This window comes from Lepidochelys kempii, chromosome 15 (genome assembly GCF_965140265.1).
Source record: "Lepidochelys kempii isolate rLepKem1 chromosome 15, rLepKem1.hap2, whole genome shotgun sequence".
In the NCBI taxonomy this organism is placed as follows: Eukaryota; Metazoa; Chordata; order Testudines; family Cheloniidae; genus Lepidochelys; species Lepidochelys kempii.
Genome location: NC_133270.1, coordinates 26,994,515 through 27,010,622, shown reverse-complemented (window position 1 = coordinate 27,010,622; position 16,108 = coordinate 26,994,515). Strand labels below are relative to the sequence as shown.

At 37.5% G+C, this 16,108-nt stretch overlaps 1 protein-coding gene across 1 annotated transcript in view; it reads right to left on the bottom strand.

The window, feature by feature from the left end:
* The window catches only part of KNTC1 (kinetochore associated 1), a 74,842-nt gene extending 62,555 nt beyond the window's left edge, over positions 1–12,287 (bottom strand). The window contains exons 1-15 of the mRNA XM_073313054.1: positions 11,930–12,287; positions 11,622–11,742; positions 10,294–10,409; positions 9,768–9,840; positions 7,627–7,704; positions 6,920–6,954; positions 6,572–6,682; positions 5,162–5,255; positions 4,512–4,564; positions 4,110–4,222; positions 3,272–3,326; positions 2,681–2,779; positions 552–595; positions 387–452; positions 229–304 (exon numbers count right to left, since the gene is read on the bottom strand). Coding sequence (XP_073169155.1) covers positions 229–304; positions 387–452; positions 552–595; positions 2,681–2,779; positions 3,272–3,326; positions 4,110–4,222; positions 4,512–4,564; positions 5,162–5,255; positions 6,572–6,682; positions 6,920–6,954; positions 7,627–7,704; positions 9,768–9,840; positions 10,294–10,409; positions 11,622–11,742; positions 11,930–12,103 — 1,308 coding nt within the window. The 5' untranslated portion in view covers positions 12,104–12,287. The remainder of the gene's footprint in view (positions 1–228; positions 305–386; positions 453–551; positions 596–2,680; positions 2,780–3,271; positions 3,327–4,109; positions 4,223–4,511; positions 4,565–5,161; positions 5,256–6,571; positions 6,683–6,919; positions 6,955–7,626; positions 7,705–9,767; positions 9,841–10,293; positions 10,410–11,621; positions 11,743–11,929) is intronic.
* Between the last annotated feature and the right edge of the window lie 3,821 nt (positions 12,288–16,108).

The following is a 16,108-nucleotide window of genomic DNA, read 5'->3' as shown; positions in this document are numbered from 1 at the left end:
GAAGGCATACTTTATGAAGAATGGTTCAGAGATATATTAGTTATGTCAGATGAAAATTTACTTCTTTCACACACAACTGCTCATCTTAAATCAGTTTATTTTAAAGCTAATTCACAATTTGAATGTTTTTTATATCCTATTAAGAAATTAACAAAGACAGAAACTCAGTTCATAAATTCAATCTCACAAATTAATCTCTTAATTTATTGCCAAGTATGAGTCATTTACCTCAACATCCAGTCCAAACTGAACAGCAAAATTCTCAGCTTCAGTAAACTTGTGCTTGTGAAGTAAGCGACTTAATCTAGGAAGAGAAATTAAATAAAGCGTGATAAGGTATCAAAGTTACATAAAGGGAAAGCAAAATTTCAAAACAGAAAATATACCTGTTTTCCGGCAAGGCTTCTGTTAAACTTCTCAATACTAAAACAGACACCGGGCCTTCAGGGGACCTGAAAGCAATTATGGAATTATGAGAGTGTATGAATATAAAATAATTGTACACATGTCCATATAACAGTAATCTAATTAAATGCAAATATATGACTTACTTTTGGTGATTTTCATTAATTCCTTCCAAAAAGTATATTGTATCCTGCAGTAGATAATTATTAGAAACTAAAGTTACAAAAAAAAAGAAAAAAAAAATCTCAAGCAGTACAAAGCAACTAACAATAATGAAGAGGTTATTAATTTGGAATGTAAATATTTATTTTCTCTTACCCAATATCTCACCTATTGCTGTCTCACTAATATTTTGTCCAGGATGGTTGCCACCATCTAAAACTTAAGATGGCCCAAACTGAACTCTGTCTTTCTACCCAAAATCCCCCCATTACCTCAGCTCAATTACTGGTGACACTTTCATTCTAACACTCATGCCCTCAACAGTAGTGTCATTTCTGACCTCTCCCTCACCTTCTTCCCCACTTCCAGGCCATATCACCCTGACAGATATGGCAATTTCCTGCAGTATCCTTGGGAGGCATTATTGAATTAAGTTTAAATATTTTTGAGGTCCAATGTATTAAATTAATGATTTGTGTGTTACTTTAGGCCAGGATTTTATGTAACCTCTTTGAGGGAAATGGAATGCAAGGCCTGGATGATCAAAGGAATATACTGAACAATATGCTCAGCGTGAATGGACATTTGGGACAATATGTGTAAAGTGAATTTCCTGGTAAATATCTAGGGGCAAGTGAATGCAAATTGCCCACCAATGGTTATACAAAAACCCAGCCTTTTCAAAATATGCCCCCAGGAGTGGAGCTTTGTCTGTGAGGTTCACCTGTTACATGAGGCCAAGATCAAAGGCCCAAGCAATATAAAGAAAAGATCAAACTATTCATGGTTATTCTGGTTCTGAATCTGAGACTTATTACAATGGGGGAAGAAAAAAACAGTTGTGGGGTTTAAAGGACTAACATCTACCAGAGCCTGAGGTTGGAGTCGGGGATGGGGTGATCTCTGATGAGCTTTTTAGCAAGTGTGTAGTTTCCCTTATTATTTTTTAATGTTTTTTCTCTAGTGTTTTCACCTTAAAAATAAACGTACTTGCTTACGTTTGTGTGGTCACTTGTGACTGCTGATAATTATAGCTGTTCATAGCCTCTGGAAAGAATTTGAAGCACAGATGCTGGCCTGTTTAGGCAGTCTGGCTCGCTGGGAATATCTCAGTGTAGGCAGGAACTGTGCAGCCTGGAAAAAACCCGGGCAGGAGGGAGGGATGCATGGCTGTCTACCCAAGAGCCAGGAGTCTAAAGTGGAGGCCCAAAGGGACCATGGAGGGGCATACAGGTGGAGTGGCCCTGAACCGTGACAGTCACTTTTTCCTTCACGTCTTTAAAAGTCAACCTGTCCTCTTCATCTAGAAAGCCAAAATTTCTGTCCTGACCTCCTGCCTTGACTATCATCATCTCCTCTTCTTTGGCTTTTTATATTAGCCTCTATTGTCTCCAAATGCCATGGCCCAAATAATCTTTCTTGCCAAGTGCTTCAAACATATTATACTCCTGAGTCATTTGACCAGTTCCGCACTGTGCTGCACAGGCAATCTAGAACTTATTTAGCATCTTGAAAATGAGGACAGTAATGCACAGCTACCTACACCTCTGTCTTGGTATCCATTCACATTTCCCAATATCCACTCCACTCTACCAGTGACGCAAGCGTTGATAACCCTTTGGCTATCTCTCAGCTCCTTCTTCCAAACTGCCCTTTGTGTTTGGAATGTCCCTCCAAAAATCCATTTGTCAAGCTGTCACCTCATCAATTAAATCTTCCATGAAAACCTACCTCAGCAGCGTCACCTAAAAAAAAAAATTTACGCTAAGAAAACAAAACCCCACAAACCATAAATCTAACAGCAAGATTTATTGGCAGCTGCCCATAATATAAAAATATTAAACTAACAAGACATGGGCTCAGCACCACCCTGATCACCGTTTGTATAATTTATCTCTTTCCTCTGTCCTTTGGATTATTTTTTAGGGCATGGGTTTTTTTTGTTTTGTTTAATTTAGATTGTAAGATCATCAGGGGAAGGAATTGTTCTTATATGAATGTATAGTTTTTACCACTTTTGGGGCTCTAATCTAAAAGAAATAACAAACATAGCAACCGCTTTAGAAGTTATACATATTAAAACACTTAAATTTTTAAAGAAATATAAACATACTGTGTTAATTCCACTTTGAACCAGTGAAGAAACATCAGATACTTCCAAAGAATAGAGCAGGTGCATTGTAGGCAGTGAAAAAACCATGAGGTTTCTCATCTATAAAATAAGGGAAAAAACAAAAAGGTAAATGTAGAACTCAGAATTTGGTGCAGCCTGATAAAATAAATTAATCCCCACAGTTATTTGCAGGATTCTTTCTGGAGTGTTTCTACAGAATGAGGTAAAAAATTTATTGAGCACTTTTTGGAGCCCCCCAGAGGACAAACGCCAAAAATTTGAGAAAGTTGAACACTGTTTTAGAAGATGTCATCTATGTTTATTATATTTTTAAAAACAAGCATATCTACTAATCTCACTCCAACATTCTGTTTCAGTTATCTTAACTCCAATGCCTGTTCACATTGGGCAACTAATAGAAAGCAAAATAACGGTTGCTTTTTATACCAGTTTGGGTTTTTTTTAGTGCAAACGCTGAGGAAAAAGGCAACTATTGACTACATGCACAATCAGCCATCTCGTATCTTCACGCTTTTCAACTGCTGTGTAATCAAAATAAAACAGAATATAGATAAATAAAGAGATTCGTACCTGTTTGTTAACAGGTACTGTCAAGGTTATTAGTTTAAGGCTGGCAGTCCCTTGCCTATAAAGAAGAAAAAAACCCCAAATCAATCTTATGTTAAATTATGAAGTTTATAAAAAGATACTGAAACAATCTGTAAAATTTAGGTATTCTATGAAAACTGAGATATTGTAGTACTACAATATATGGCCCTATAGTAGCACAATATGTTACCATACATAGGATAGGAGTTCAATTTCCAAGCTTGAAACCATGCATGTGGTGGCAAACTTGGAAGAAAAGTATGGTCTAATGGTAAGAGCTAGAATTCTTGTGTTCTAATCTCTGCTCTGTTACCAATTTCTTTTGTAGGTATAGCCAATTCACCTAAACTCTGTGCCTCAATTTCATAACCTGCAAAATGAGATACCACTTATTTTCCTACTTTGAAGATAACTAGAATTTATATAGCATTTATTATGGATAATGTTATTATCTCAGTCTTGAGAGCAATACTCCAGTGTTCAGTCCAGCAGATGAGAGTGTTGCCAAAATGATACTTGCAACTCTACGGGGAGGGTTCTAAACTGCTTTAATAGTAATAAGGAGAGTCACTCTGCAGGAGGCCTCATTTTTACCCTCTCTGGAAGGAAGTCAAGGATACTTGGGCTGCAGATCCAGTATTGTGCTTTACTGAGCTAGAAAAATGTCAGTGGAACGCTGTGAGAAGCAAAAATGAGATCTGTCATACGTCACCAACTGGGGATTACCCCAAGACACACAGGAAGTCAAATGAGGGTTGGACAGTTCCTGCAGTAATAGGCCCTTCATATTCCAAAGATGGTACTATAATTCTTCATTTACCTTACGACTGAAGAAGAATCTGATTCTGTAGTTAGAAGAAATTCTTCAATACGAACTAAAGGCCAATCCCAAATCAAAGTAAGAGAATAAACATCCCACATGCTCAAAATGTTCTAGAAGAAAACAAAAAGTCAGGTATCCACTTCATACTTTCTTGACATAATCAAGACATGTTTTATTAGGTTGAGAGGTCCAAAAAGGAGAACACCAATATATTTACAATACAGTAAATAAGTGTACCAGGTCTTGAAGTATTTCTATCAAAAGAATAAAGCACAGTGCAAGATCAAACTCCTCTATAAGGAAAGGCATATTTCTACCTTATAAAAAGGTTTTTTAAAATCATTAGTTAAAAAAATCATTGTAAAACAATTTCAGACAGATCAGTGAAATTATACTTACTTCCTTATCCAGGACAAACAACAAGTTGTCTATGACCTGTAATTGCACTGCATCTAGGAAAGAAAATATATATTTGTCTGGGAATAACATATTTGAATTGCAAATATTCTGTAGAAATACCCATTTACAAAGCAGTTTCTTTAGAGTTTTTTAAATGGATCTTACAGAGTCAGTCATCCTAGTAGCTCACTAGGCCCCAATCCTAAAAATGCTTAAGTTTTTATCTGCTGAACTGCTTTGTTGGATTCAAACTAGAGCGCTCAGCACATTTTAGGAGTAAGCCCAGGAAGAAGAACAATAACATTACTAAATAATGCTCCCATTCACTCCTCAGCTAGAGACAAATATTTGAAAGCAGATTAACAGGAAAAGTTTATTCAACCCTGTAAAAAATGGAAATACAGCTGTAGGTCATACATCTTGTAATACTTCACTGCAGAAAAATCTGTTTCAAAAAGTTAACTTTGAAGCATAGATTTAGGCTTGCAGTATACACTCAACCAAATGAAATCTCCTTTTGCAATACTATATGTATTATTAAAACAGTAAACTAACTATTACAAAAAGTAGCTCAAGATATTTTCAGTTATATTCCTGTCTATTTATATAAATAGACTTCTTATTTTACAGGCAAATTTTTTAACTTTTACCTTTAATCATACTTGAATCAGCAAAACTTTGAACAGACACCAGGTTTTTACTAGGATCCACCTCCCATTTGGAGAGCACACAGTCACCTTTACCCTGTTTTTAAAAAAACAAAACAAAATGTGGTTGTATATTAGAAATTCTGGTAGTTGTCAAGTTTGTCTCATTCATTGAAGTTTAATAGAAAAAGGTTTCTAGGAAGTTGCAAGTCACGCTGAGTATCCTACACAGTCTCTTAATAGTTAAGATAAACACATTTCAAAAATCAAAGTAGCTTTTTTCCTTTCCTATTTTCAGGAACTGACTATATCACAATATTTAAATCAATCATTCTTGCCCACTAAAATAGATTTTTGTGGCTCTTCCAAAAGCACGGAACATTTACAAACAGACAATTTGCATCCAACTAGGACATGGTGCCTGATCCAAAGCCCATCAATGGAAAGTCCTGCAATGAAGTTAATGGGTTTTGGATCAAGTAGTATGTATCTGTCGGACTACATTGAGCCCTAGTCCAGAAAAGAGCTTCAGTATGTCCATAATTTTCATTCCCTTAAAATTAATGGGACTATGCACGTGCTCAAGTACTTTGGCAGACTGGGGCTTTATATTGTACTTTGGCAAGTCTCTGTTGAATGTGGGCCTGATAAAAAGACTCTCATTGACTTCAGTTGACATTAGATCATAGAATGTCAGGGTTGGAAGGGACTTCAGGAGGTCATCTAGTCCAATCCCCTGCTCAAAGCAGGGCCAATCCCCAACTAAATCATCCCAGCCAGGGCTTTGTCAAGTCTGACCTTGAAAACCTCTAAGGAAGAAGATTCCACCACCTCCCCAGGTAACCCATTCCAGTGCTGCACCATCCTCCTAGTGAAAAAGTTTTTCCTAACATCCAACCTAAACCTCCCCCACTGCAACTTGAGACCATTACTCCTTGTTCTGTCATCTGCTACCACTGAGAACAGTCTAGATCCATCCTCTTAGGAACCCCCCTTCAGGTAGTTGAAAGCAGCTATCAAATTCCCCCTTATTCTTCTCTTCTGCAGACTAAACCATCCCAGTTCCCTCAGCCTCTCCTCATAAATCATGTGCTCCATGATTGGGCCCTCTGAGAACAAGGATTAAATGAGAAATACAAGAGTGCATGCAGATGAACTAAAATCCTGCAATGTAGTATTGTCACTAATAAAGCTCCACACATTTACCATTAACCGTCATAGCACTATGCCCAGTTTTGAAATGACAAATTGTCCCTTTAAAACTAAAATCTTGACATTGTCTTTTAATCCATCAAAAGATTACTGATATTGCAGACTATCATTATATTAACAGACATCTGAATGCATCAGATAATTTTAATCATTTTGTCTCCATAACATTTTTTTCAATAAAATATCAGTATGTACATTTACCCCAATTATCAGCAGGATGTTGTTCATCGAGTAACCAATCACAAAATTCAGACAACCAAGGGTGTGATAATCCTTTGTAGAAGTATAAGCAGTCTTGATCATTCCTTGTAACTGGAAAAATGAAAACACACAGTTATTTATGGAATAATAAATAAAAGTTTGTTAAAACTTAAACGCTGACTTTAGGATGTAAAGAAAACTTCGGTTTACCCATTTATCAGTTAGCTTTACAGCAATTAAAAAATTTTCAAACAAAGTGTTTGATAAGCTATACAAATCAAAGTTTTGTTAAATTGGAGATTTGTAACAGATGCACCAATTGGTACACTAGCAGATACTGCTATTTACCTTCTTTGCTGTAATCATGTCCATCTTGTCAATTGCTACATAAAAATTAAAAAAAAAAAAAAGTAAAAAACAAAAAATGTGGTTTCATAGTTTCATATTGGATAGCTATAATGCCAACCTGACAGCTCTGTACAGCACTAACAACGCTATAATCAAAGTTCACATGCATTTCTATTGGTCATACTATGGCGTTATAGAAAATTAACTTTTTGAAAGCCCAGGGTGGTCCTGTGCTCTTGGTGACCTCATTAAAGTAATTTATAATATTGTTCAATATAACTAACACAGTAATACTATGACTTGGAATTCTATTCCCGTAACAAGCAATACTCTCAATAAGAAACAGAATTAGTGAAGGGAATGTAAACTATAAGTAATTTGCAGTGGGGGTTGGGTGGGAGAAATAAAAATAGTATACAAAACTAGTGGGAGGAGAGGGGGTTTAAGACTAAACTAAAATCGTGCATTCACAATTAGTTCACACTGTCTTAAAAACAAAAGCCCTACGAATGATTAAGACCCTTTCCTGGAAGTTGCTGAACATTCTCAGCTCCCTCTGAAGCCAATGGGAGTTGAGGTCACTCAGCACTTCACAGGACTGGACTCTGAGCCACTACAGAAAGCAGCACGCAAAAGTATTTTAGTTATTATAGGTTAATACACAGCAATCTGGAATTTAATTTTAAACATGAGTTGTATCATCATACCTTCCTGAATTTTTGCAAGTGGGAGGCACATAATGCAAAAGAATCCATTGCTTGTGAGAATGAATATGTGATAGATACCTATAAAAATAAACACAAATACAACAAACTTAAGTTTCTAAAGTCTAAAAATTATTTAGACCAAACTTTTCACCAGATTAGAATAATTTTAGATTAGGTCAAACTAGTTACTTTAACAAATAAAATGTAAGAACATTACCAAGCACAGAATGAGATATATATATATTTTTTAAATCTGTGTGGGACCAAAATTAAGAACAACATACATAACACAGCCTGAGATTACCCCATGCAACTCTATGCATGCTGAATGACATAATTCATAGAACTTTGCTGATACTAGTGATGCTGTTAAGTATTATTGTAACTGCACAAAAATCTCCTTCTCACTAATGTCACTAAGTACATATACACCACTAAAGGCCAAATCCTGAGATTCCGAAGTCAATAGGCGTTCATATATATAAAAATAAAGTTCTCAGAACTCGTTCTAAATCAACCAAAAAAATGCTACTAACTAAAAATAAACTAACAACATAAATTTAAAATCTCACATTAGTGTCCTAAGAGAATAGATCCTAAATTCATCCCCTAAATTCCCACCAGTCAATGCTGTCAGACCAGCAAAGGAAAGGATATCTGAAGTTACAGGCTCTCCAATGAAAATGTAACACCCCAGACATTCATATCTAAGTACTATTTGAAAACATGCCTCAGCAAAGATAGGTAGTGCATAAAGAAAGAAACAAGAAACAATCAGAACCAGGTTAGTTTCAGAGGGAACATATGCCAAATAGAGAAAAAATAAATATTGATGTCAAACTTCTAAATAACAAAAAAAGAACTCAAGTACTTCACTTAGAAGCCAGTACTTGTAAAAAGACATGCATCAGAAAAAAATTGTTTAAAGCATCCACCGGCCATTATAAAATTTTAGTCACTAACTACCTTAAACAGATCTGTCAAAAAACATTTGTTTTTCCAAAACATCAATAAGCAGTTCAATATATAAATTAGTACCACAAAAATGTAGTTACAAACAATGCAATTTGGCTTCTTTGGTTAGATTAACAGAAGTGAAACAAATTACTATTAAAGACTCCATGTACTTACAATGTATAAGGGTGAAATCCTGCACCACTAAAGTTAATGGGAGTTTTGATACTGACTTCGTAGAAGTCACAATTTCACCACAAGAATAACCAGATGCTCAGGATGTGCCTGATGCAATGTCAATTAAGTCAATAGGAGTCTTTCCACTGATTTCAGTGGGCTTTGGATCAGGCCCTATTGCCTGTACCACCTGTCAAGTGGGGCATAATAATTAATTAAAACAATATATAGGAAACCTGAGCAGCTTCCCTGGTACAGTAGCTGTGGAAAATGAAAAGTTCTGAAGTACAGTCATTCCAAATAACATACTTATCTCCCATTTTTTTATAAATAAAAAACAAAATGAAAAATCTGAAATTAAATGTAACCAAAACACTTTAGTAAGTGATTGTGGTCTGGTTTCTGCAAAAACTCATCCATGTGCTTAACCGTACACATTCAAGAAGTTCCACTGAAGTAAATGGAAATGCTCACATGTGTACAGTTAAGTACATGTATGTTTACAGGATCTGGGCTTAAAGGAGCAATGAGACAGTCTGTTAAACAATATCCTGAATGCATGTGAATATCCACTTTTAAATATTAACACACACCAAGAAGAGATGTACAGAAAAATATAACATACATAAATGGTTACTAAGGAGCACATTTCTCCTTGTTTTCCTGAAGTTGTCAGTCATGAGCTCAGTCAAGAGTTCAACCCTGGAAGTACGGAGCACTCTGGCCCTGATCCACCAAAGTACATAAGCATGTGCTTAACTTTAAGAATGCAGTTCAATGGGACTCCTCTTATACTTAAAGTTAGGCATGTGCTGTTGTGCTCTGTCAGATCAGGGCCAGAGTGCTCCACACTTGCAGGATTGAGCCCTAAGGGGTCCAGTCCAGCTATCACAGCACGTACATTTTTATTACAGATAAATTACTCATGGTTAAGATCACATCCAGTTTATTTTTTCTTCTGAGAGTTAAAACCAGGCTATTTTTAGGAAGAATTATAAGAAAAAACTTACCTCCATCTGCATTATCTTTTTCTATAATAAGGTTTAGATAAGTCTTTTCATTTTCAGATTTCTGAACCAAAACCTAAAATAAAAGTCAACATAAAGACAAATTTTATTCCATCTTGGATTAAAATTATGTGCTTATTAGGAAATAATACATATTAATTTAAACCTGTACTTTTTTCCCTACAGAAATTCTGCATTAACGTGCAATTTTGAATAATAAGGAATTGGTAACATAAAAAATTACTTTAGGGATCAATCCTGCACACTCTTGGAGAAATAGTCCTTATCCTCATACAAAATGGGGCTGTTTTGTTTTTTGTATTTAAATAAAGTTCACTAGATCATTTACGCACAGGACATTTACGCACGGGGGGGGGGGGGGGGGGGGAGTTCCTTATAACCTAACATGCATAGTCAGCCAAAGCAAGAGTCACCTTCAAGATACTCAGTTTATTAATATTTTGATATTTGACACACACAAAAAAGCATGCAAGAAATTGAGAATGGAACAAAAAAGTAAGTTCCGTACATTAGTTAGCAAAGTTTGCTTTGATGGTACATGAATAAGATGTAGGTTACCACTTCTCTCACCGACCACAAGAAACTGTCCTTTTTGACACAAACCAACCACATCCACTTCAGTGTCTGAAAATTCCAAACCAAAATTTCAAATATTAGGTTGTCATAGATAATGCAGTTCAAGCATGAATAAGTTAGTAGTGCAGCATCTCAAATTCTTTCAAATATTTATTTTGATTTATAGAAGTCCTAAGAAAGGAGCATTCTTCCACATGCTCTAAGTCTGGGGTTCTCACAACAAATTTTTTGGTGGCCTCAGAATGTGGCCATCAACTCTTGCTGGTGGCTGCACTGACACTTTTCTACTAAAATACTTAATTAACTTCAGGAAAAACAAATCAATATGCATGTATACACATTGCAATTTATTTATGTAGGTTTTTTTTTTTGCAGACTCAATAATAAAAATAATGCTGTGAAAAGTGAAATTTGTACGTTTAATATCACTTTTCACAGCAAGTCCTGGCAAGTTAAGACCTGGATGAAGGGGCGGGAGGGAGAAGCAGCAGAGGCCAGGCTGAGCACAAACCTCCCAAAATCAGGCTTGAGACTAATATAATGATTCTAAAAATTGTCCACAATTCATTTTGTGTGAAGAGCTGGTAAATCACTGTTCTAATATCAACAGGGTTTTGTATTCTATGATATAAATGGTTTTGTTTAACTTTTGTGGTAATATAAATCTTTTCAATCTAAAAGCAATATTAGTTGGTCATGTTTTTTTCTCACAAATTACATACTTTCAAGGTAATAAAAATAGCAGATATAGTTTGTCTCCATGGTTATATAGATTTGATCTCCCCCAATTCTCACTCAAGATGCAAATTGGGGAGTCTTTGGATCATATCTGTAGTTTCACTTTTTGATCCCAATCCGGCAAATACACACACATCTTCATTCATGTGAGTAGTCCCACAGAAGCCATTAGGATTCGTCATATATTTAATATTAAGCTCACGCATAAACGTTTCCAGAATTGAGACTTCAGACCTCAATCCTGCAAAGAGCTTCACATAGGTGGACCTCTATACTCTGATAGATCCCCGATAAAGTTAATAGGAGCCTTGTTAATGACCTCTAGGGGCAACAGAGGTGCCATATTGTTTATACAAATGTTCTATTATAATGGGTTTTTTTTAAATCTAGGATATATTGATGAAGGGTACTTCCTGTATTTTCAGTTAGAAAATAATTAAAATAATAAAGCTGTTTTTAATTAACTGAATCCATAGGCAATTTTCACTTGCAGTTAGTTTAATTCCAAAACAATAAACTCACCAAATTGAATGTGCATCTGAAAAGACTGGCAAATGCTATCAAGAAGTGACACTGATCTGTCAGCCACAATAATACAGCCATCACTTGAGTTGCATGCATATAGTTTTGGATTAAACAAGACCTTAGAAATAAAAAGAAGAGCTATGAAATATAAGCAACTAAAAGTACCTTTAAAAATACAGATAAGAGTAATGCTTTTCAACAATTAAAATAAGACAATATATAATAATCTACTAGTCTAAAACAGTTTTTTTTACATAGTTCCAATAACTTCCAGCATAATAAGCTCTGATCCTGATAAATTCTACCTTTTCAGAGGAAGTTATTTTAACTAGCGTATCCTCTTGGTACAAGGCAGTTCCACATTCTTGTCTCGAACCTATGTTCAGTCGTCCACTTTCTGTGTCATCATTTGTCAGAAGTTCAATATCATTCCACATATTGAAGAACTTCTTTACCTCTGATAAATAGATAGAAATCATAGTAGCAAAAGCTAAATGGCATTAAAGCAAAGTGACATTTAAACAACTGGTATTATCACATAGAACCGACTTTGTCATGATACTATGATTCTATATTTAAAGAGGATGGTACAATAAGCTGTGTGTATCCAGGATTAAGGGACTCTGTGATGGGGTAATCACACCACACAAGGCCTGAGTAAGAAAGAAAGGGTCCATCAACCACGTGACAGGCTGCACCTGGAGGAGTCAGGACTGATAATGTCTAACTGATGATGAAGCCCAGCTGAGCAGACTGGCCTAGTATATAACCAGGAAACAGCCCCCAAGAAGGGTTTATAGGAATGAACTCTATGGTCACTCCCTAAAGGGGAGGTGAATTTGCAAGAGTCCAGGAAGAGGTCTGGGGGAGAAAGCCGTGGGATGCTGCCATTGACTGTAGATTCTGGCAAGAACAAGAGACATGGTAATGTAATCATAGGGAGCTGAGGAAGCTCCAGTGGCAACCCAGGGGTAGGTCAGAAAAAGAAGGGAAAATGGGAAAGAGCCCAGGGAAACAGAAACATGGTCTGGGATTGCTTGGACCATAGTTAGTGGACATAGGGTCCCTCAGCTGGAACCTAGAGTAGTAGGTGAGTCTAGGTTCCCTTATTAGCCACTGGGGAAATAGCATAGCCTGGGCAGAAGAATGGAAGGCTGCCTGAGACAGATCATCCAGTGGGACTTGACACTCTGAGAAGGGGAAAACTACAGTGACCTGGCCAGAGGGTCAAACCACGAAGAGGGAGCCCCCTGAGCTTCAAAGAAGGACCAACTGAGTCCAGGGTACAGAGATGTCATGAGCAACCAAAGGAAGGGATGTTAGACTGGCTGAGAGCTAATCCCCAGATCTTCCCACATTGAGGTGCCCCAGTGGTGAGTAGTAAATCCTGTGACGGATACTGTTTTAAATTATTTTAAGTTCAGGTTAACAATCTGTTTAGTTCCAAGTATAACACTTTCCCCAAAAATTTTCTCACCAATTTTGCCAACAGGCTCAATATTTCTAGGTGAGTATAGGAGCCACAGTTACACAGCTCTGCATCAGTTTGTCCTGGGATAGTGGCATGAGATTGCATGAAAATTCCACCATGGCCTGTTACAGCTTGGTCCAGTCCCCCTCTCTCTAAAAGGATACTTGTCTGCTATGATGGGATCCAACAGCTGAATCTTACATGCTCCTAAAGGCCCTGGGTATAGATGGTGATTCCTGCTCCAGATTTTGGGTCAGAGGTGCACTTCCCCCCCTGTGGATCCTGTTTCATACCCCTTCTGATAATGGGACTCCAGTCTGGCTACCTAGAACCAGTGCTTCGGCCTTCCTGAGCCTCCAGTAGTTTAGTCATTTTCCCTACAGGGTCCTTCTGGTTGCATGAGCTCTGATTTACCTAAGTTACATTCTTTGGGGGCAACATGGCAGTAATACAAGAACATATAGGCTTAACCAAGGAATTTCTTAAACACCCACACACTCTACTCTTGAAAAGCTTAAGAGTTACAGATCTATGGAAGATAAACTTCTGAACATAATCCTCTTCAGTCTGATCTTGCCCCTTCTGTGAGTTCCTGGTATTAGCCCAACTCTTATAGGATAGAGTCCTTGCTATCTCCACTTCCTCTTGCTGAGTCTTCTGTTCCTCATGGTGAATGGCTTCCTTTGCTGTAAAAGGACACTTTATAAGACTGCAGCTGTCCCAGGCAGATGTGTAGCTGAAAGGGAATGCCAGTCCCCCAACCCTACCCTTGCCACACACCCCCCCAGCAGGTTTCTGTAAAGGAAGTCCTTGTGACAGATATGACAATATCCTAGACAAACCTTATTGACTTAAGTTAACCTTACTGAATTAAGTATTTTAGGAATTTTTTGTATTAAAAAGGCAAGTGTTTATGTACTGTTTAGGTGTTGGAATTATTAATGTTTGAAATGATATGGGAAATTATCAAACACCAATTTAATCAAATTATTTTATTAAATCAAAAGGCCAAATGATACATTATACAGTTGCTCTGAACATGCCCCCAAAGCCCAAACAATAAGTAATTTACTACCTCTGAACACTAACAAAACATAAGCATTTAATCAAGATACTTATAAACAGGCTAAATCCAGGGGTGCTTAGACCCACCTTGCTTCCAACATAGTCAGATGGGTATTGGCAATGAACCCTTTAAGAGCTGACTTCTTAAATACCCTTTAACAAACACGTAATGTCATTGCCAATTCACCCTTATTTCCAGTCTTAATTCAGATAAGATTTACAACATTCTTTCTTCCCAAGGCCTTTCCTCCTTATCTCTTCCCCTCCTTCCTGCTGTCCAACAGCTTTTGTTTTTGTTCAACCTGCCACATAGGAGAACACTGGTATGTGGGGTGGGAAGGTCCATGTTGGCTCATTTTAAGATAGATTTTTTTTTTAAATTTAAAACCCATCTGCAGTCACCCCTATGGGTCAGAGGCCTTCTTTTTAGAAACTATCCCTTATTTCATTAGTTTAGTCTTTGAACCAGACATCCTCCCTACTTTATTCCTTCTGGCCTTATCACTTATTATTTTCAAGGCTTTCCTTCTGCTTGCTAGTCAGGGCCTTTCCTCAAAACATATATTTTCCTAACTAGACTTAAGCTAACTTTTTAATTCTTTAATTTTACACTTGTATACCATTCCTCATGTAGGATATTTCTATGGGGAAGAGAGACCACAGATCTCCAGGAACTAAGAGCAATGGATCATGATTGGGCAAACTCATTCAGGTTGTAACACCACCACCACTACGTGGAGAGATGCTTGCATATACTAGTCAAACTAGATGCTCTAGGGACCAACAGACAAAAAGAATTTTTGGTTATATAGCCTGAGTTAAAACTGATTCAGGATCTTCTTTTTGATCCGGCAAACAGACAGGACCTCTGGTCCAAGTAGGGCCCAATCCTTAGGGAAGGTTTGGAAGGTCTTTGCCCCACAGAGGCTCTACTAGACTTGTTCTGAGTAGAAGTTGTGATTAAACTTGTGACCACAAGAAAAAACCTGTTGTGGGTTTTAAGGACTAATTACCAACCAGAGCCCCTGCTGGAGTGAGGGGTGATCTCTGGTAAGCTTGTTGTGTGTGTCAGTTTTTATTGGCTTTTAATGTTTTCTGTAATGCTTTTATGTTAAGAATAAGAGTGCTTGCTAAGAAAACTATATAGCAAATTATAACTTGACAATTACATTGTCTGCCGTCTCTGAGGAGAGAAGCAAAGAAGGCCTGCTTAGGCAGTCTGTCTTTTGGGGAATAATACAGTGCAGACAAGGAACTGTTTAGCGTAGAAATACCTGCCTCTCTCCCCCTTCTGAGCAAGGTATCTACCCAAGACAGGTGATGGTTGAGAAGGCTGGAGTCAAGAGTATATGCCCTTGCTGGACTATAGAAGAGGATTACAGGTGAAGTTGCCCTGAAACCTACTCTGATTAGCTGCTCTTCCCCAGGTGGCAAGGTGGGGGGAAAGCAGACAAACAACAACTTCTCCAGGAGGCAGACTTTGTGTTATCCTGTTGACTTAATGATCAGTTTAGCTGCCAAAACCCTAAAGCGTACAACCCTGGTGCTTCAGAGCATAAACCACATCCACAGTCAGTATGCTCCGAGCTTGTGTCAGCATCATAGATCACATTCTCCAACACCTTCAGCACTCTAAGGCTCTCTTCAGAGATCAAATCTGAAATACACTTCACCCCCTATCCCCACATTGAGCCAACTGATGAATAGTTGGCTTGGTAATACCTTGGATGTTAGCCTGAAGCACTTTTTGATGGTGCTTCGTGCTACCACCCTTTCTCTAACCCTTTACCACCCTTACCGTGCCCAGACAGGGTGACTGAAATCACACACAAGCAGAGCTCCAGGAGCCAGGCAGAGCTCTTTCCATACGGGGGACTGAGCCCACATCATTCTGAGAAAAGCAAAGAAGAAACGAAACAGCCCAGCCCACCCCACCCTACATGCAACA